General features: G+C 37.7%; 1 protein-coding gene across 3 annotated transcripts in view; it reads right to left on the minus strand.

Annotated features, from left to right (window-relative positions):
* The window catches only part of Kdm2a (lysine demethylase 2A), a 115,022-nt gene that overhangs the window by 25,673 nt on the left and 67,547 nt on the right, over positions 1–21,802 (minus strand). For all 3 annotated transcript variants that reach the window (XM_046445113.2, XM_046445114.2, XM_046445115.2), the window contains 6 exons: positions 14,961–15,139; positions 8,612–8,718; positions 8,150–8,243; positions 6,122–6,275; positions 4,194–4,309; positions 558–684 (listed from right to left, as the gene is read on the minus strand). In XM_046445113.2, the coding sequence (XP_046301069.1) occupies positions 558–684; positions 4,194–4,309; positions 6,122–6,275; positions 8,150–8,243; positions 8,612–8,718; positions 14,961–15,139 (777 nt within the window). The remainder of the gene's footprint in view (positions 1–557; positions 685–4,193; positions 4,310–6,121; positions 6,276–8,149; positions 8,244–8,611; positions 8,719–14,960; positions 15,140–21,802) is intronic.

The following is a 21,802-nucleotide window of genomic DNA, read 5'->3' on the forward strand; positions in this document are numbered from 1 at the left end:
AGAAACATGTGATCACAGCATATTACAGTTTTGGTTCCTCTCCAATTTAGGAAATGGAATAGTCTAAAATTTTAGAGTTTAACTACCTGATTCAAACTGCAACTTTGCCACTTATTCACTTATTAACTGTAAGATCATGGACAAGTCTGTTAATTTTCTTGAACCTAATGTTCCCATTTGTAAAATGGGGATTATACCTAGCTCACAGGTAATAAGAATTTATTTGCATGTAAACTGCTTAGTAGACTGCCTGGAAGAGGTGTTTTAATAAAATACTGTGCCAAAGACCATTTTCTATACAATAAGACATATTAGACAAACAATCGTCCTTCTTGAAGAGCTACATACTAGCAACTCAAAGATCAGACCCAGAGTATTTCTCTTTGCCTAGTAATTCATATTTAGATGGGTATCTAGTGTTCAATTCCAAGGGATGAATTTGGTAATTCCAAGTGGCTAAGTAAAAAACCTAAACATACATACGTAATTAAGCAACAGCCTACTGAATATTCCTGGGTTAAAGGTATCTTGAAAGTTTGCAAAGGCAGAATACTCACCCATGCTGAGGGATTCTTTCTGAAATTCCTTAGTTAGGTGGGAGCGGTTGGTTATACAGTATACATAGCGCTCTAACACGTACCAACACATCTCATAATAGAATGGATAGCGGAACTTATTTGGAACCTACACAGGGACAAAATAATGAGAAAAGCTAGGCAAAGACAATTTTCAAGGAAAAAAATTAAGACGATCTGAATGACTATAATAATTAACCAAGGAAAAATTCTTGCCAGTCAACCTCCAAACTTGAGTTGGCATTGCAAACAAAAACTCAAGTCAATCCATCAACTTGGAAAACGTTAGCCTTGGGACACAATCATGGTAGACAAAAGGTATTTGGGAAGACCATTCAGGACCAACAAGAGGCTATCTTGCTTGAGCAGGAGAGTATCAAAAAGAAATGAGCAGGAGAGTGTCAAAAAGAAATTCTGAGGGCTGGGGATGTAGCTCAGAGGCAGAGTGTTTACCTAGCACATGTAAGGCCCTGGGTACAAGCCCCAGCATCGCAAAATTAATTAATTAATTAATTAATTAATTAGGTCTGGGGACAGAGGATAAAATGTTAAGAGTAAGACACAACATACTTGTGAAAATTGTTACAGTATTAGATAAAAGGCATGCCAGGCACTCTTGCTTTACTCTAGTTTTATTCTGAATCAAAAGGCCAAGGAACAAAGAATCTAATGGAAAAATAGGACATGAGATAAAATTATGTTCATAGTAGGTCATTACATATACATATAATTTGAGACTCATTCCCAAAGTGTGGAGCTTAGGGGACAACACTACTTTTCCCACTATCAACTTTCAGCTTGCCTGTCCTATACTTTGCCAAAATGGTATGTACATAAATCAGATCAATATTCCATGTGGCCTGATCAGCCATCATTTTTAGTTTTCTTTCTATTCTCTCTCAAAAGTACCATGAGTTTTCTTCCTCTCCCCAAAGGATTTGAAAAATTATTCCAGTTGAATAATAACTAAAGGAAATGCCCCTTAGACTTGCCACCATCAAGGAAAAGGCAAATCTGCATGGGTTAATCGGCGAAACTGATGCAAACTATCCTAAACATATTTTGCCTTTGTTTGTTTATTTGTTTATTTATTTGAGAGGCCATGTCTCAAAAGCCAAATGTAATTTTGAATCTGTAACTCCTGAGGATATTCCCATATTCTCCTGTCTTAGAGTGATCACTTCACTTGCTCCTTCTCAAGTGTCCACTGTCAGATAGTCTTCCTGAATCAAAAAGAACTAGATGGAAGTTCCTTTTCAAAAACCTACCAGGTTACTACGGGGCACTAGTGTGGAATGAGAAGATTATCTTTTTATCACAAGGCAGGAGAGACATATATTTTACAGAGTCAACACAAATTAACTTTCCAATGCAGAATAGCCAGACCCTGAATCTGAATCTCTTATTACATGGTTACAGCTTTAATAACTAACTAAAAGAGACTTTTCCTCCCTTACTTAAAAAAAAAAAAAAAAAAAAAAGATTGGGGATGCGTGGCTTAGTGGTTAAGCATCTCTGGGTTCAATCCCTGATACCAAAAAAGAAAAAAAAAATTAATTTATTTCTGATAAAGGGGAGAGTAAAAATGTGTGAGGTGATAAATAATAGATATTTGGTCTCCCAAAATTAAATATAACATACCATGATTTTCCACTAGCCTTCAAAATGTATCAACAGTTTTCTGGAAGGGACTGTGGGAATCTGAGATAACTACAAACTCTAAAGCTCTCTAGAAATCTGTTGAGAGCTAAGTAATATGGATAATTTTTTTAAAAGCACAGCAGCCACCAGGCATGGTGGTGCATGCCTGTAATTCCAGGGACTTGGGAGGCTGAGGCAGGACAATCACAAGTTCGAGACCAATTTGGGCAACTTATAAAAGCCCCTAAAAAACTTATTGAGACTCTGTCTTCAAAAAAGGAAAAAAGGGGCTAGGGAAATACCTCATTTGGTAGAATGCTTGCCTCACATGCACAAGGCCCTGGGGGAGGGAGGGAGGGAGAGAGGGAGAGAGAGAGAGAAACAAACAAACAAACAGCTGGCTCAGTGGTTGAGCACTTCTGGATTCAATCCCCATTATCAAAAAAAGAAGAGCAGCCAGATTATAGGCACATACCTGGTATGATTATAATCACAGCTACTCAAGATACTGAGACAGGAATACTGCAAGTTAGAAGCCAGCCTGGGCAGCTCAGTGAGATCTTATCTCTCTAAATAAAAATTTAAAAGGGCTGGGATGTAGGTCAGTGATAAGAGAGCTTGCTTAGCAAGGGCAAGGACTTCAGTTCAATCCCAAGTATGGAAAAAAAGAAACAGACAGAGACAGAGTGATACAGAGAAGGAAGGTAGGGAGAGGAGAAGAAGAGAAAAGTGGGGTAAAGGAGGAAGAAAATAGGGTATTGTATCCTTTATTTTCTTTTTAGGCTGGGCATGGTGGCAAGGGCCTATAGTCCTAGGTACTCAGGTTGGAAGCAGGAGAATCAAAAGATTGAGGCCAATCTAGCAATTTAGCAAGACTCTTGAAATTTTTTATAAAAGGGGCGGGGCTGGGCACAGGGGTGCATGCCTGTAATCCTAGAAGATTGGGAGGCTGAGGCAAGAGGATCGAAAGTTCAAACAACTCAGTGAGACTCTGTCTCTACCTAAAATACAAAACCAGGGCTGGGGTTGGGGGATGTCACTCAGTGGTTAAGCACCCCTGAGTTCAATCCTTGGGGGGGGCGGGGGCGGCGCTGGGCATATAGTTCTGTGGTAGAGAATGCCTGGTGTGCAAGAGGCCCTAGGGTTTAATCCCAAGGTCCATGGTGGAGAGGAGGGGATATATATATATAAAATATATTTTTTGAGGCAGGTCTTACTAAGCTGCCCCTCAAATTTCCTGCCTCAGTCTCCCAAGTAGTTGGAATTATAGGCAAGTGTCACAGAGACAACTTCATTTTATTTGAAGTATGCATAAATGTTTCATAATACAAGGCAGAGTAAAGAAAGCAGGTGCAACAGATATGTTATGGTCCACAAAGCAAACATTTACTATCTGGGTCTTAATAAAGTTTGCCAACTCTTGCTTTAGGTATCCATGGTGTCTAATGATTAACTCTTTCTTTTGCATGTAGAATGGTACCAGTCAGTTCAGTACCATTCTATGGAAAACTGAGAAAATAAGACTCCAAATTATTTTCTACAGAGCTTAATTTTTTTCATGGAACTCCAGATGAAAAAAGACTGTATACATACATTTTATATACTAAAATAAGATGGTATGAGTGTTAGTAATGAGAATAAAGATAAATGAACTTGAATTGATAAAACCCATTACACCAAATTATAATGTGAGTATAAAAATGAAAAGCATGACCTAAGAAAGTACCAGATACTCATCTCTGGTCCTTTAAAAACCCAAGATATCAAGAACTTCAAAGAACTGAAGTCCACAAAACCAAGTATATCAATTCTGCTAAAATTTCTGTGCATCCAAAATGTCAACATTGTATTTTAACCCAAAGAAAATATCAAGTTTTGACAAAATATCCATTATTCTGTTGTAACCATCTGTCTTAAGTGGGGTAAACCTCTTCACAGTGAACTGTTACATAAAATTACTTACATAAAGTTACTTACCCGAGTCCGATCTTCAATGTTGTATATCTTTAACTGCATGGGGATGTTGAAGCTATGCAAAAAATTGCCTCCAAACACTAATGTATCTGTAGGAGTATACACAGCATGAATCCAGCCTGGAAGGAAAGTGAATGGAGGCAGGAGCTGAAAGCACACGTTGTAGTATGGCTTTCTTAGAGTAACAGTATAAAGCTCCTAGATCACAAAGTCTTTTTCTCTGATTCTGGTATTTAATGGTTAGTCAAGTTACTTCATTTCTCAAAGCTCAATTTCCTCTGTAAAAACAGGATAAATTATACTTCATATGGTTGCTGGTGAACATTGATGAGAAAATCCATTTAAACTTTTTTTTTTTTTTTTTTTTTTTGAGGCAGGAGTTTGTTATGCTCACCAAGTTGATCTTAAACTTGTGCACTTAAGCAATCCTTCCACCTCCATCTCCCAAGTAGCTGAAATCACAGGCACATACCACCATGTCCAGTGTAAGAAATGTGTGTGTTGTTTTGTGTGTTGCTGGGGATCAAACCCAGGGCCTTGCCCATGACAGGCAAAGTGTTCTAACTCTGAGCTACATCTTCAGCTAAAAAAACTTAATAAATGCTGCTACTGGAACTCCAAATGTGAACCATCTCTGGAGCAGACAGTTCATTATATTTTCATTTATTCCTTACAACAAAATAAAAGACATTTAAATACCGACCAAGTGTATAAAGCAGGTAAATATATAGTCAACATTCTCAAAGAAGTCTATGACTCCAAAATCTGTTTTTTGTTTGTTTTTTTCCTATACTGGGGATTGAACTAACTGAACTCAGGAGTACCCTACCACTGAGCTACATCCCTCTTCATATTTTTCATTTTTTAAGTTATTGATGGACATTTATCCATTTATCTACCTATCTATTTATATGTGGTGCTGAGAATCAAACCCAGTGCCTCACACATGCTAGGCAAGTGCGCTACCGCTGAGCCATAGCCCCAGCCATATATTTTTCATTTTGAAAGAGAATTTTGCTACGTTTCTCAGGCTGATCTTAAACTTGACATCCACCTATCCTGGGCTCCCAAGTAGCTGGGATTTCAAGCATGTGCCATTGCACCCAGCTAAAATCTGTACTTAGCATTTACTCTGGAGATAGTGACTGGATAAAAAAAATACTGCTGATTCAAAGCACTCTGGCTTTCACAGCTATTTCTAGAAGTTTAGGTAGTTTTTCATCAAGGGTGGCACATTACCTGCGGATGTTGTTTTCTCTGTAGAGATTCTGAATGACTGAAGCTAATGTGGGGCCCCATACATGTAATCTTTTGAAAAGTCTCCACTGGCAATTCTGATATATCCCTTTAGTGTTAAATCACTGGACTTTTATACATACGTCTGTAATCCAAGTGGCCTGGGAGGCCGAGTAGGAGGATTGTGAGTTCAAAGCCAGCCTCAACAATGGTGAGACCCTGTCTCTAAATAAAATACAAAATAGGGTTGGGGGTATGGCTCAGTGATAGAGTGCCCGAGTTCAATCCTCAGTACACCCCCCCAAAAATATATATATATAATACACACACACACACACACACATATATATTCTCGGCTAGGCAAGCAGGTGCACACCAATAATTCCAGGGACTCAGGAGGATAAAAACTTCAAGACCAGCGTGGGTAATTTAACTTAGCAAGACTTTGTGTCAGGAAAAAAAGGGGGCTCGTGGGATGAACTGAAGATGCAACTCAGTTGCAGACTGACTCTGGGTTCAATATCTAGTAACACACATACAAAATGATGCATGTGTGTTATTTTTTTTTCTCTCAGTATCTACCCTTAATGACAGGAAATATACCACTGTTGCTGCCCACCCTGGTGTAACTCTTAGCCCATCAGTTTTAAATAAAGAAAGTGACTAAACAATCCCCTTTCCCTTACTCTGCTTACCTGAGGGAATGACGAAGGTATAGCCCTGCTTGAGCTCAATGCGCTGGCAATCTGATACCCGGTCACCCAGAAAGATGTCTCCCTGTTTCCCTGACAGCAGCCAGTTCTCGTACAGCTCCAGGTTGTGGGCTGTAGGGGGGATGAGCCAGAAGACCTGTGAGTTAAAAGACTCCAGTCTGTTAACAGCCATTGACATGACCCAGTCGTTTCACTCAACTACTGAATAGGTTCAAAGTTAAAACTACAAGGTAGAAGGTAGGCAAGAATTTTCTCCCAGCCTGTAAAACCTGCCTATTCGAGAAACTCACAGGGCCTAAGTAGATCTTTCTTGTCATTCAGCATCAGGCCTTTCCTGGGATCTGATTGTAGAATGCAGAACCCATCCAGGACTCAACAGAGAAACAAGACATTTAGCTCTTTACCTAGGTGAACTTTCAAAAATCCCTGGCTATCTGGCCTCTAGAGTCCTAAGTAGCACAGTTATTTGGGTACAATATCTTCAAGAGATAGGCCAGGGTTGCTTTGTTCCAAGGAAGTAACAAAGATGACGAGGACAACACCTAAGATACATGAATCTAAAGTTTAAAAAAAAAAGATTTTTGGGTTTAGGGATAGTTGTTCTATAATAGACCTCATATTTAATTTCATTTGTACTTTTGCTATAAATACATTAATTTCTAGTAGGGGAAAAAAGGCTAACACCGATATTCATTCTTATAATTCATCATCTATCTTGTGGCATTGGGGACTTAATCCAGGGCAATCTACTACTGATCTATAGCCTCAGTCCTCTGTCCCTTTTTTTCTTTTCTTCTCTCTCTCTCTCTCTTTTTTTTTTTTTTTTTGGTACTGGAGATTGAACTCAGGGGCACTCAACCACTGACCCACATCCCCAGCCCTATTTTATATTTTATTTAGAGACACGGACTCGCTGAGTTGCTTAGTGCCTCACTTTTGCTGAGGCTGGCTTTGAACTTCCAATCTTCATGTCTCAGCCTCCCAAAATATTGGGATTATAGGCATGTGCTACTGTATCTAGCTTGTCCCTTTTATTTTTTATTTTGAAATAGGGTCTCACTAAATTGCCCAGAGTAGCCTCAAACTTGAGATCCTCCTGCTTTAGCCTCTCTTGAGTTACTGGGATCAGGATTCAGGCATGCAGTAGTATCATACTTGGCTTCTATGATATTAATTCTACATTTCTATTACCATATAACATTAAAAACACTCCAACAAACTGGAGTATAATTTTTCAAGAATAAAGGTAATAGGGGCTGGGATTGTGGCTCAGTGGCAGAGTGCTTGCCAAGCACGTGAGACACTGGATTTGATTCTCAGCATCACATAAAAAATAAAATAAAGTTTTTTGTTTTTGTTTTTAAGGTACTCTCCAAAATCTATTTACATCCTCACGACACAAGGCTTCCTTTGGCCACATTTCAGACAAATGCCTTCACACAGTGAAAATTGGTTTGGACCCCAATTTGCTGATTTGATTGTGAATCTATCCAAAATTTGTATTTACTTCCACTACATTATTACACTTTCAAGAACAGAAATTACATTGTTGTCCTAAAATCATCTTCTTGGCTTCATTTTGAAGACTCTGTTTTGGGTATCTAGAAACAGGACTATTGAGAATCCCTAAGTACCATGCTAATACTAGTGCAACGACAGTGGGCTAGATAAATACTAAAACTCCTACTGAATACTAGCCACAAAGGTCAGCTTACTCTACAGTTCTCTCCAGATGCAAACAGGGGTGATTCCTAAGAGATTCATTTCTACAGTATATTAAGCATGCAAGAATTGAAGCAGGGCTGGGGCTGTAGCCCAATGGCAGAGCGCTTGCCTAGAATGACAGAGGCACTGAGTTTGATCCTCAGCACCACATAAAAATAAACAAACAAAATAAAGGCATTCTGTCCATCTACAACTTCAAAAAACAAAAACAAAAACAAAAAAAACCCAAAGCGAAGTCATATAATCAGCTTCAGATTTCAATTCCAATCACAACCATGACCGTACCTTTCCCCCTTGGTGGATATGATACCAAACAGAGGTACCACCAAAGTCCACATGGAAGTCAGTATAGCAGCCTCGAACACTCATTAGACAGTACCTGACCCAAAGAAAAGCACCATCATTAGTGCACTGATGAAAAAAGAAAATTCACCCATCAAAATGCCACTCTCTTCCCTTACCTTTCACCTAATCGACCCCTAGTAGGTGGGAGAAATGCAATTTCAAGTCATCATACTGCCAGAAGGATAGTTTTCCTTTAACCATGGGATCATGTGTTGTGGTGTGCATGCATGGGTGCATGCATACATACACACACACTCTCTTTTGGAATACAGTCTCCCCTTAAATAATTCACTTTTTAAAATTATTTAGTATAGCAAAGCTCAAAAGGGAGCAACTAGTTAGTTGCTATCACTTTGGTCCCTCATAACACATTGAGGAAAATACAGTAAGTCAGTCACTTACTTCTGCACTTTAGGGTACTGCATCTCCAGAATGGCATTTGTTGATTCAGTCTGACTTTCCTTCAAATGCCTTGGCCACATGTTGTCTACCCAGTCAATGAAATCCACCTTTAAAAAGAAGAAGACATTTAGGCTCCAAGGAAAAGGTTGGAGTTTCATTTGAAGTCAAGAAAAACAGAATTTCTTTAAATACTCACGAAAAGACAATTACAAGCACATTAAAACAATCTGCTGGTAAAACTTAAGTTCATGAGGCAAACAGTCTAGAAATAACTGTACGATGAGAACAAAGACTAAAGATTGCATTCATCAAAATGAAGTCATTAAGCCAGGCATGGTGGTGTACACCTATAATCCCAGCTACTCTAGAGGCTGAGGCAGGATGATATAAGATCAAGGCCAGCCTAAGCAATTTAGAGATCCTTTCTCAAAATAAAAAGGGCTGGGGAATGTAGCTCAGTGGTAGAGTATCACCATGTTCAATCCCCAACATCCCCCTCCCCACACAAAAGAGGTCACTAATACAGTTATGTGTTCAACCAAGAACTTTCTTTAGGGCAATATTTATATAATTTCCTGTGGGTTTTTTGATCCATAAAAGGTACTGTTTGGAAGCTGCCTGTAAACTCACCAAAAGATACACCACTGCTGGAATAGCTAAGATACCAAAAGTTAAAAGAGAAGGGTAGGGGAGAGAAGGGGTGGGGGTGTGGAGAAAGAAAAGAAACCTAGAATAAGCTTGTAGTCTTTGCAAAAACATGTTATGAAAATTACTAATTAGCCTGAGTAGCCTAGGCCTATAATCCCAGAAGCTTGAGGTTGAGGCAGAAAGTTTCTAAGTTCAAGGCCAGCTGTGTTAACCATGAAAGACCATGTCTCAAAATAAGAGGTAAAATGCCCCTGGGTTTAATCACTGAAAAAAGAAAAGAAAGAAAAGAAAAGAAGGGGAGGGGAGGGGAGAAGGTACTAGATAGGGAATGACAAGTTCCAGGTCTATCATATTTTTGAGATCATGTGAGGCCTGGAACTTATCTATAAAATTTATTACCTCAAACACAAATAGTGAAGATTAAATCTTTGAAATAATGTTTATCAGAATAATAGTATTTGTCAGAATTCAGGCACCTGTTTTAAATAATTTTTGCTGAAATAAATGAGATATGAAAGCAGAATGAAGTTATTTTAACACTTTATTCTGAATTACAACATGACCTGAACCTTCAAATGTCTGTACCCAAGCACTAAACTCCAAGAAACAGCTCCAAGGTAGATAATGCATGAAAGTCAAAGAAACATGAGTTCTGCACAGTGCTGATATTGGAAATATTGCTTATGATTATTAAAAATATGTATTTGGTAAGTTTTACAACAACATCTACATATTAGATATGTACACATTTATATCTACATATTAGAATTTATTTCCCTTACAATGTGTATCTAGACAAATGCAATCTGTGCATAATAATACGAGGCATGAATCCTGGGAAATCCAGAAGTCAATGGTGGGGGAGAGTTTGGAAAAGTTCACCAACAATATGGAAGAAACTAGTAAGATGAGGAGAAACTACTCAAGACTCAAAGAGCCAACAGTTTTAACCAAGCACCTACAGATGCCTTTCTTTCCTTCAAACAAAACCTACTTTCTATTTCTTTTTCTTTAGTATTTTTGTAGTTGTAGATGGATCCAATACATTTTGTTTATCTTTGGGCGGGGGGTGCTGGGGACTGAACCCAGGCCTTGTGCATATGAGATAAGCACTCTACCAAATGAGTTATATTTCCAGCCCTAATTATCTTTTTACGTGTTACTAAAGCCAAACACATTTTTATCACACAAAAATAAATAAAATAAAAAGCACTTATCATATTGTACTTCCCACATTCTAGGGAAGCACTCTACCACTGAGCTACAACCCCAGCCCAACTTTCAGTTTCTTAATGTAGTGGCCAGTATTGCCCATCTCCATTTACTATCATTTTATTGGTCTTTTATTGTCATTGTTTACTCAGTACACTATATACACTTTCATGTCTGGATAGGAAAAGGGTTGGGAATACTTCAATATTTTTATCCAGTGTTCATTCAGAACACACAGAATTTCTCACCATGGCAGAGAGTCAGTCATTCTTATTTCCCTGTCTCCAGTATCTTCTGACTACAGACAGAATATGTGGTAATGTGTTTGTACTTTCTTGTTGGGTCAATGCTTATCCTTCTAGATAAATACCAGGATCCATAAGAGAATAAGGCTTCAGTAAGCACAATCACTAGTTTCGACCTATTCTGTATTAAAACTAGGGTCAAAGCGGCAAGAAGTCCAATATTTAGGTCATGATCTCTTCACACAGTGCAAAAGCAACTCATTACATTCCATTAACCAATTCCCCAATGCTCATGTTGTATTGTATCTATTGCCTTTTTTCTTTTCTTTTCTTTTTTTAAGTGCTAGGGATCAAATCCAGGGCTTTGCATATGTTAGTCAAGTATACTCTACCACTGAACTACAATCCCAATCTTTGTATTTATCTACTTTGAAGCACTTATCACATTGTACTTTTCTTTCCTGGGTCTCTAAATATTCTGAGAGGACAAGAAGGATCCTGTTTTCTTTTCTTTTCTTTTTTTTTTTAAAGATATGTATTTATTTATTTTTCAGTGGACACAACATCTTTGTTTGTATGTGGTGCTGAGGATCGAACCCGGGCCGCACGCATGCCAGGCGAGCGCACTACCACTTGAGCCACATCCCCAGCCCCAGGATCCTGTTTTCTATGTCCTCCAATACTTGGCACAGTGCTTACTATGCAATCAAGTAATAAACTCTTAATATGCCAAAGATCACAGGGAACAAGGGATTATGTTGCTCTGGGTTAACAAATATCTATAGGAGCTGGCACAGTGGTGCATGCCTTGTAATTCCAGTGACTTGGGAGGTCGAGGTAGGAGGACCAAAAGTATGAGGACAGCCTCAGCAATTTAGCAAGACTAGTGTCAAAATGAAAACTAAGGGCTGAGGTTGTGGCTCAGTGGTAGAGAGCTTGCCTAGCATGTGTAAGGCCCTGGGTTCAAGTCTCAGCACCACAAATAAACAAATAAATAAAGTGAAGGTCCATCAACAACTAAAAAATATGTATCAAAAAATAAATAAATAGGGGCTGGGATTGTGGCTCAGAGGTAGAGCACTCGCCTAGCACGCGCGGGGCCCTGGGTTTGATCTTCAGCACCACATTAGAAAAAAAACAACAAAATAAAGGTATGTGTCCACCTGTAAGTAAAAAAATAAATATTCAATAAATAAATAAATAGAAACTTAAAAAAAAAAAAAAGGCTGGGGGGAGGTCAGTGATAGAGCACCCCTGGGTTCAATCCCTAGTACCACATAAAAGAAAAAGAAATACCAATAGGAAATGTTCTAATATATTGACTGTAATAGTATTACACGAGTAAATAAATTTATTAAAATTCATTGAAATGTACACATAAATGGGCATGCACTCCATTGCATGTCAACCTGAGCTCAATTAAAAAAAGTTAAGGGCATTATTGAGAAATACACGAAAAGAGCAGGATAAACGAAGGGATATAATATGGGGAAAAGGACCAGTAGAAAAAGCATGTTACTGCTTACACAGCAAAATCACAGAATGCTTGCTTACTTTTAGGAGATGACCTTGGTAATAGCTCACTCAATCTTTCTGGAAATGTTTTAGGTCCCTGAAAGATATTGGTGGATTATGACCTCTGCCCTCTAGATAATTTTCTATTCCTGAGCCCTCTCATGGCTTCCAGTCCTCCATTTAATGGCAAAGTATTCTGCAAATTTTATAAAATGATGTAGCACAGTTACTTTGCGAAGCCTAACCTCCAAGTTAGTCATTAAAATTTGTTCCCCAGAACACTCAGTATTCTAAATAAGTTCATGCTCTCACTGGGTTCCCTCATCTAGCAAAAATCAGGAGAAATCCCAAGAAATCTGTGAATTCCCTTCCCAGTTCCCTTCCCAGGAAGGGGAAATACTGGGGAATGATATTGGTCAAATTCTATTGTTACATTGTGTGCATGTATGAAGCATGTATGAATATTTCACAAAGAATCCTACCATTATGTACAACTATAGTGCACCAATAAAATAAATGAAAAAAAAAACAAACTAAAGACTAGGGGTTGGCGTTGTAGCTCAGTGGTAGAGTGCTTGCTTAGAATGTGTGAGGTACTGGGCTCAATCTTCTGCATCACATAAAAATAAATAAAATAAAAAAGTATTGTGTCCATCCACAACTAAAAAAAAATAAAACAAAACTAAGAACAAGCTGGGCCCAGTAGCACACACCTATAATCCCAGAGACTCAAGAGGTTGAGGCAGGAAGATGGAAAACTTGAGCCCACCTTGGTAACTTGGTAAGATCATGGCTCAAAATAAAAAAGTAAAAATGGGGAGGATATACGTCAGTGGTATCCCTGGTTCAATCCCCAGTACTTCAAAAAACAAAACACAAACAAAAAAAACTTAAGGACAAAGAGAATTAAAAAGGATGTTAAAAAGACTTCATGTTTGAGTAGTCAGATATTTCTAAATCTTAACCATAGAAAAGTTTGCCTCAAGCCAAGATTTATATTTATAACTACAATCATGTTATCTGTAAAATAAAATTCCAGAAATATTAAGGAAATACATTTGTAAACAATGTTATTGTAATTCTCACGTTCCCTGTATTACTTAATCCATTCATTTTTTTTGGGTACTGGTGATTAAAATAAGGGGTACTCAACCACATCCCCAGACCTATTTTGTATTTTATTTAGAGACAGGGTCTCACTGAGTTGCTAAGTGCCTTGCCATTGCTGAGGCGGACTTTCAACTCGAGATCCTCCTGCCTCAGCCTCCCGAGAAGGCTAAATTCTCTCTCTCTTTTTTTTTTTTTGATACCAGGATATTGCTGAGGCTGCCTTTCAACTTGAGATCCTCCTGCCTCAGTCTCCTGAGCCACTGGGATTACAGGCATGTGCCATCACGCACCGCCAAGGAGGCTAAATTCTAACCACTTATGTTCCAATATTTCTACGTAGCTAAACAATGATAATTAATATAAAAAGATTATTGTCATACTAGGGGAAAAAAGAAACATTTTTATTTTTATTTTTTGGGGACAGTGCTGGGGATTGAACCCAAGGCTTCACATGTCAGGCAAACACTCTAGTATTACACCACACCTCTACCCCAAGAAGCTTTTCACAGAGAAATTCTGCTTTTAGTTGTAGCATCTCTAACAACAAGAAGCAATAACACTGGGCACAGTCACACATGCCTGAAATCCCAGTGGCTCAAGAGGCTGAGGCAGAAGAATCGCAAACTTAGTAAGTTCTTATCTCAAAATAAAAAATAAAATGGTCTGGGGATGTGGCTCAGTGGTTACATCCTGGGTTCAATCCCTGTAACAAAAAAAAAAAAAAAAAAAGGAAAGAAATGACAAAAACTACACTTTATCTTCAAACAGTAGTGAAATACTGAGAACATTCCCCCCATATATGCACATCTATGTATTAATGATAATAATAGAACTTATTAGTAGGATACACACACACACACACACACACACACATTGTTGTTATATGCAATTACATTTCAACACTGAAAATCAAAGGTTATAATTAGGATTTCAATGGAGATATGACCCTCCTGCCCCAGCCCAGTCCCAGTAGCTGGGACTATAGGCATGCACCACCATACCTGCCTTCATGACAGTTCTGAGTCAGGAATTAAATGAAAACAAAAACATCCCAAAAATGACTTAGAAACATTGCAAAAGTGAATATTGTGTAGATAGCCATTCCTTTGCTAAAAAAGATCGGTTAAATCAAAATCTGCCTTTAGGAGACTAACTTCAAATTCAAATTAAACTAACTAACCTTAAGATGGATTGCCAATCTGTTACTAAATAGACACCCAGTAGATCCTACTTAAGCAACTATCTCATAAAATACTCACCTGGCTTGAAACTAGTTTTCTCCTAAGTTTCTCAGCAAGTGTAAACCTACAGGACAAAAATTTCTTAAGCAAACTTCCCATCAACAGTTACAAGAGTGATTTTTTTTTTAAGATTCTTTTCCATTACATGCAAAAGTCAATGTTCCTAAGTGAGGCTACTAGTGAAGCAAATGATCCTATCCTATATAATATTAAGTTATTTTGGAAAATGAAGAGCCTTCTAAAAACAGCAATTAATCAACTATCAACTAGTTTTTCACATTCAGCTTAATTTTGGTGTGTGCAAAAAGTTATAAATTCTCCAGTATAAAACCAACCCTCTAGTAACAATGACAATATGGAGGAAACAATTAGACTAACCGTGGAAGGCCTTTGCACCATGTTCTCCAGCCTGGTGTGGCTAAATTCTAGACTGATGACATTATAAAGTTTCTCTCGCTCCTCCTCTGGGGTCTCATAGTAGCGTGTCCACTGAGCCATAGTCATTTCAATGCCTTTTTGTGTGTTCACATCCATGACATCCACCATCCGACGACTCCCTGCCATGAAAGATGCATTGATTTGTCTCTACTGAACCACTAAAACCTTTAAGCATGTTAATAAAAAACACAAATGGAAGGAAACAAACTATTCTTTCTTGTTTAGGATATTCAGCAGTGGACAAGGAAAGACTACTCACTTCAGAGGAAATAATAAAAACCAAATTACAGAGAATGGGAAAGACAAAAGTTAAGGTTAAAAAATAACAATCATTTCCTCTGGCATGTTTATAATACTGTCAGTTGTTGAATCTTATATTCCATGTCTCAATTAATTCTAACAATTTCAAATGTGAAGTATTAATACCCATTTCATACATGAGAAAATATGTGTCACCTAACTTAGAAGACAAAGAAGGCAGGCTAACTCTACAGTCAATGTTCTTACCCACTAAAAAATATTGCTTTGATGCAGGCTTGAAGACTGACCTAATCTACCCCAGTTTGAATAAAGGATCCATTAATTATTGAGTACTGGATGGAATCTGTCCATTCTTCAGTTTAACAGTTTTATTCCACAAACCTGCCAATACTTTTTTCTAACACAAAACCTCCTTTTCATTCATTCCACAAATATTTCCAATCTGATAATAATACCACGATGGACATAAAGGTCTATATCAGATTCTCCATTGTCTATCACAACAACAAAAAGTGCAGAATGTCACAAGAGTTAGCTTAAAATAACAGGGGAAGAAAACCGCTTTCGAGCCCAAAAGAACTAAGTTTAAATCCCAGTTCCAGTACCATTTGGGCAAGTTATGTAACTTCTCTGAACTTTTAATACATTTTTGAGGGCTAGCATCACCTTGTGGGCCGTGAGAGGATTTAAAGTGAATGAAATAAAACATTTAGCACAAAGTAGGTACTCAATTTTATTAGTAAAAACAAAAGGAAAACTTCATATTTTGCCAGATTGATCAAAGAAAATTTTAGGAAAAGAGGCATATGGATAAACAGAATTCCAATAAGAGAAGATTAAGCAGGGACAATTCCAAGCAGATGCAACAGCACAAGAGAGGACATGGAAAGACAGTACAGCTAAAGATCCAGAGAGGTGGTTAAAAAGCTGTCCAACTTATAGGACTAAATTATACCTACAATGTACCTGTACCCCGTCTTACCGGATATACCAAATAATACTAGGACCTAGTCTTCTGCATTCAAGTCTAGTTGAAGAGATAATATGCAAGAGGACAAGAATATGGCCAAGTGAAATAGATGAGGCAGATTTAAAAATACATAGAATGTAAAACAATGGACTAAATAAACCTTCTCCTCATATTTTGGAAGAAAACAGTCAAAGCCAAATCAAAACTGACATGAGATACTCCCCTTCATACTCATTAGGAGAGACATAATATATAATATAAAAAATGCAAAGTAAGTGCTCCCAAGGATGCAGAGAAATTGGACTCTCAAACAGTGATGCTGAAGAAATTAAAAAGTGCTAAAGAGGGGCTGGGGATGTGGCTCAACGCGCTTGCCTGGCATGCGTGTGGCCCGGGTTCGATCCTCAGCACCACATACAAAGATGTTGTGTCTGCTGAAAACTAAACAATAAATAAAAAATTTAAAAAAAAAGTGCTAAGTGGGAGGAAATTCAAAAAGAAAATGATGATTGATTAAGACCTCATATATCTGCATACCCAGGAGTCTACTTCCTTCTTACTATTTTCTATTTATTTATTTATTTTGCAGTACTGAGGATTAAATCCAGGGCCTTGCACATGCTAGGCAAGCACTCAACATTGAGCTATACTCCCAGCCCCACAAAATTTATTGGAGTGGGGACGGGGATTAAACCCAGGGGTGCTACATTGAGCTACATTCCCAGCCTTAATTTATTTACTTGTTTGTTTAGACAGGGTCTCACTAAATTGCTAAGGCTGTCCTGGACCTTGAAATCCTCCTGCCTCAGCCTACAAAGTAGCTGTAATTACAGGAATGTGTCACCATGCCAGTTTAAAATTCAACCTTTTTTTTTTTTTGAGTACCAGGGATTGAGTTCAGGGGCACTAAACCACTGGGCCAAATCCCCAGTACTATTTTTTGTATTTTATTTAGAGCAGGGTCTCACTGAATTGCTCAGTGCTTTGCTTTTACTGAAGCTGGATTTGAGCTGGTGATCCTCCTGCCTCACCAGCATGCACCACCGTGCCCAGCTTTTTTTTTTTTAAGGAGAAGCCAAATCAATTTGTTTTAAACCTTTATTTGTTTACTGAGAATAGAACCCAGTACCTCACACATGCTAGGCAAGTGTTCTACCACTGAGTTACAACCTCAGCCTGTCCAGCTATCTTAACCATTTTTTGATACATAGTTCAGTAATACTAAATATATCTGCAATGTTGCAGAATCATTAGTATACTCATCTCCTTCCCTCCTTTCATCTTGTACACTGAAACTCTATACCCATTAAACGATAACTCCTCGTTACCCTCATCTCCCACAACCACCATTCCTACTTTCTGTCTCTATTATTTTGACTACTCTACCTCATATAAGAAGAACCATACAGTATGTCTCCCCAGACCCCTTTCAGTACTGGGGATTGAATCCAAGGACATTTTATCACTGTACTACATCCCCACATTTTTAATTTTTATTTTGAAACATGGTCTCACCGAGTTGCTGAGGCTGGCCCTGAATTTGTGATCCTTGTGCTTTAGCTTCCTGAGTTGCTGGGATTACAGGTGTGTGCGACCATGACTGGCTCAGTATTTTATCTTTTTGTGACTGGTTTATTTTACTTAGTTAAGTCTTCAAGGTCCATCCAAGTTGTAATGTGTATCAAAATTTTCTTTCTTTTTAAGGTTGAACAATACTCCATTGTATGGATATACAGCCATGCATTGCCCCAATGATGGATTATACTGCCTAGTAACATCATAGCCACCTTAGTTTGTGTAAGTATATGCTATGATGTTTGCACAGGATTAAAATCACCCAATTATGCATTTCTCAAAACATATCCCCCATTATTAAGTGAGAAATGACATTGCACTGCATTTTACTTATCATTCATCTACTAATGGGTATCTACTTATGGGATGCTTAGTTTCAGTTATTGTCAATAATGCTTCTATGAGCCAGGTGGGGTGGTGCATGCCTGCAATTCCAGTGGCTCAGGAAGCTGAGACAGGAGGATCTCAAATTCAAAGTCAGCTTCAGCAATTTATCGAGGCCCTAAGCAACTCAGTGAGACCCTGTCTCTAAATAAAAATATTTAAAAAGGGCTGGGGATGTGGCTCAGTGCTTAAGTGGCCCTGGGTTCAATCCCTGGTACAAAAAAAAAAAAAAAAAAAGGCTGCTATGAGCTGGGTATGGTTCATTACCCTTTGTAAATTCAGCTATTTAGGAGGCCAAAACAGGAGAATCACAAACATGAAAAGGGATAGGGATGTAGCTCAGAATGACCCTCATTTCAATTCCCAGTATTAAAATTTTAGTAATAGTAACAGTAGTAATAATGCTACAAACACAGTGAGATCCTGCTTTCTTCCTTTGGGGTACATATTCAAAAGGGGATTTTCTGGGGATAGTTCTGCTGTCGATATTTTTGTGGAACATACTATCTTCCACAGTGGCAGTCCTAGCTTATATTCCCACCAACAACACACAGGGGATCCAATTTCTCCATATCCTTCCCTCACCAACACTTGTTAATTTCCTGTTTGTTTAATTTTTAATTGTAGCGGATTTGCTTTGTTTTGTTTTTGCAGTGCTAGGAATCCAACCCAGGGCTTTCTGTATGCTAAGCAGTACTCTACCACTGAACTATATCCCTAGGCCCTCACTGTAGTCTTGATTTCTATTTCCCTAATGATCAGTAATGTCCAGCATCTTTTTGTTTATTGGCAATCCGTGCATCTCCTTTGAAGAAATACCTGTTCAATTCCTTTGCCCTTTTCTGAATCCATTTTTTAAATCGTTGAGTCTTATTTCTATATATACTCTAGATATTAACTCCTTATTAGATATATGATTTACAAATATTTTCTCCCATTCCTTAAGTTGTTTATTTATTTATTTATTTTTTAATATTTATTTTTTAGTTTTCGGCGGACACAACATCTTTGTTTGTATGTGGTGCTGAGGATCGAACCCAGGCCGCACGCATGCCAGGCGAGTGCGCTACTGCTTGAGCCACATCCCCAGCCCTGTTTATATTTTTTGATGTACAAATTTCAAAATTTTTAAATTAGTCCAATATATCTACACTTTTATTACCTCTCTGTCTGGAGTCATAGCTAAGAAACCACTGCCAAATCTAACATTATGAAGCCTTGCCCTAGGTTTTTTGTTTTCTTTTTTTTCCCCCTAGGTATTAAGGTTGAACCTAGGAGTGCTCTATCACTGAGCTACATCCCCAGCCATTTTAATTTTTTTTTTTAAATTTTGTAATCATCTAAATTGCCAAGGCTGACCTGGAACTTGTAATTTTCCTGCCTCACTCTTTTGGGTCCCTGGGTGCCATGTTTTCTAGTAAGAGTTCTACAATTTGAAGTTTTAAATTTAGGTCTCTGATCCATTTTGAATTAATTTTTATATATGATGTTAGGTAGGAGTCCAACATCATTATTTTGCATGTAGACAGGCAGGTTTCCCAGCATGATTTGTAGAAGAAAAGTTACCCTAGTTTGACCATATATGTGAAGGTTTATTCCTAGCCTCTCTATTCTAGTCCACTGTTCTGTGGGTCAATCTTTTTACTAGTATTAAGTTTTTTGATTACCGTAGCTTTGCATTGTTTTGAACCCAGGAAATGTATTTCCTCCAGCTTTGCTCTTTTTCAAGAATGTTTGGGTTTTTCTTGGCCCCTGGAGATTCCATATGAATTTTAGGAATTTTCTATTTCTGTAAAATAACATCTAGAATTTTGATACGGATTACATCATTTTGTAGATCACTCTGGGCAGTTTTGACTTTTTTTTAAAAATAATAAGTATAGTGATGTCTTTTAAATGTCCCCATCTTGTTCCTTTTTAAAAAATATTAAGTTTTTAGTTGTAGATGGACACAATATCTTTATTTCATTTTTATGTGGTGCTGAGGATTGAACCCAGTGCCCCACACATGCTAGGCAAACTACCACTGAGCCACCACCCCAGTCCTTGTTCCTTTTTTTTTTAAGATGTTGATGGATCTTATTTTTTTAAGATGTTGGTGGATTTTATTCGTTTGTTTATATGTGGTGCTGAGAATCAAACTCAGTACCTCATATATGCTAGGCAAGTGCTCTACCACTGAGCCACAACTCCAGCATCCAGTTTTGACATCTTATTGAGTAGTGACATCAATATTATTAAGTATTTTGGAATTGGGGGTATAGCTAAGTGGTACAGCACTTGTCTAGCATGTAAGAGGCCCAGGGTTTGAGCTATAGCACTGAAAAATACTACAAAACCAAAACAAACACACACACACAAAATCAAAACCCAACAACAACAAAAAAAACTAAGTCTTCCAACTTGTGAACATGAGGCACGTTTCCATTTTATGTCTTCATTCATTTCTTCAGTGTTTTAGTTTTCATTATACAAATCTTAACAAAAGTGTTTTTTGACACTATTGTAAATGGAATCGTTTCCAAAATTTCCTTCTCAGATTGTTCGTTGTTGGTGTACAGAAATGCAACTGAACATTATGTACTTTGTATCTTGTTACTTTGACAAATTCCTTTATTTCTAACAGGTTTTGGGGCCATCTAAATTTAGTTTTCTACTATAACATCATATGGTAATTCTATTTTTTTTTTTTTTGAGAGAGAGAGAGAGAGAGAAGAGAGAGAATTTTAATATTTATTTTTCAGTTTTTGGCAGACACAACATCATTGTTTGTATGTGGTGCTGAGGATCGAACCCAGGCCGCACGCATGCCAAGCGAGCGCACTACCGCTTGAGCCACATCCCCAGCCCTGGTAATTCTATTTTCAATTTGTGAACAGGTCATTTTACTTTCCAATTTAGATGCCTTTTATTTCCTTTTTTTTGCCTGTACGCTATTTAGAATTCCCAGTACCATGTTGAAGTGACAGAAGTAGGCATCCTTATCCCTCATCTTAGAGCAAAAGCATTTAGTCTTTCACAACTGGGCAGCTTTTTCATAGATGGTTTTATTACGTTGAGGTAGTTTCCTTCTGTTTCCAATGTGCTGAATTTTTTTTTTTTTTTTTTTAATCATGAAAATGGTGTTGAGGTGCTGGGGTTGTGGCTCACCTAGCATTGCGAGGCCCTGGGTTCGATCCTCAGCACCACATAAAAATAAATAAAAATAAATAAAGGTATTGTGTCCAACTACAACTAAAAAATAAATCTTAAAAAAAAAAAAAGAAAAAGGTGTTGAATTGTGTCAAATAATGTATTTTCTCCATCAGTTGAGGGGATTGTGTTTTCCTTCCTTCATTCTGCTAATGTGGTGCCCACTGATTGATTTTTATGTTGTTGAACCATCTTTGCTTTCCAAGAGTAAATGCAACTTGGTTCATGGTCTGTGATCTTTTTCATATGCTGTATTCAGTTTGCTGATATTGTGTTTAAGATTTCTAAACAATGCTCATAAGGGATTTTGGTCTGTAGTTTTTATTTTCTTATATTGTCTTTGTGGTATCATTCTGTGAAGTAGCATTACTTCACAGAATGAGTTAAAAAGTGCTCTCTC

Source organism: Marmota monax, unplaced genomic scaffold (genome assembly GCF_021218885.2).
Source record: "Marmota monax isolate L192 unplaced genomic scaffold, Marmota_monax_Labrador192_F-V1.1 WCK01_AAM20220418_F8-fsc00038, whole genome shotgun sequence".
NCBI classification, from domain to species: domain Eukaryota; kingdom Metazoa; phylum Chordata; class Mammalia; order Rodentia; family Sciuridae; genus Marmota; species Marmota monax.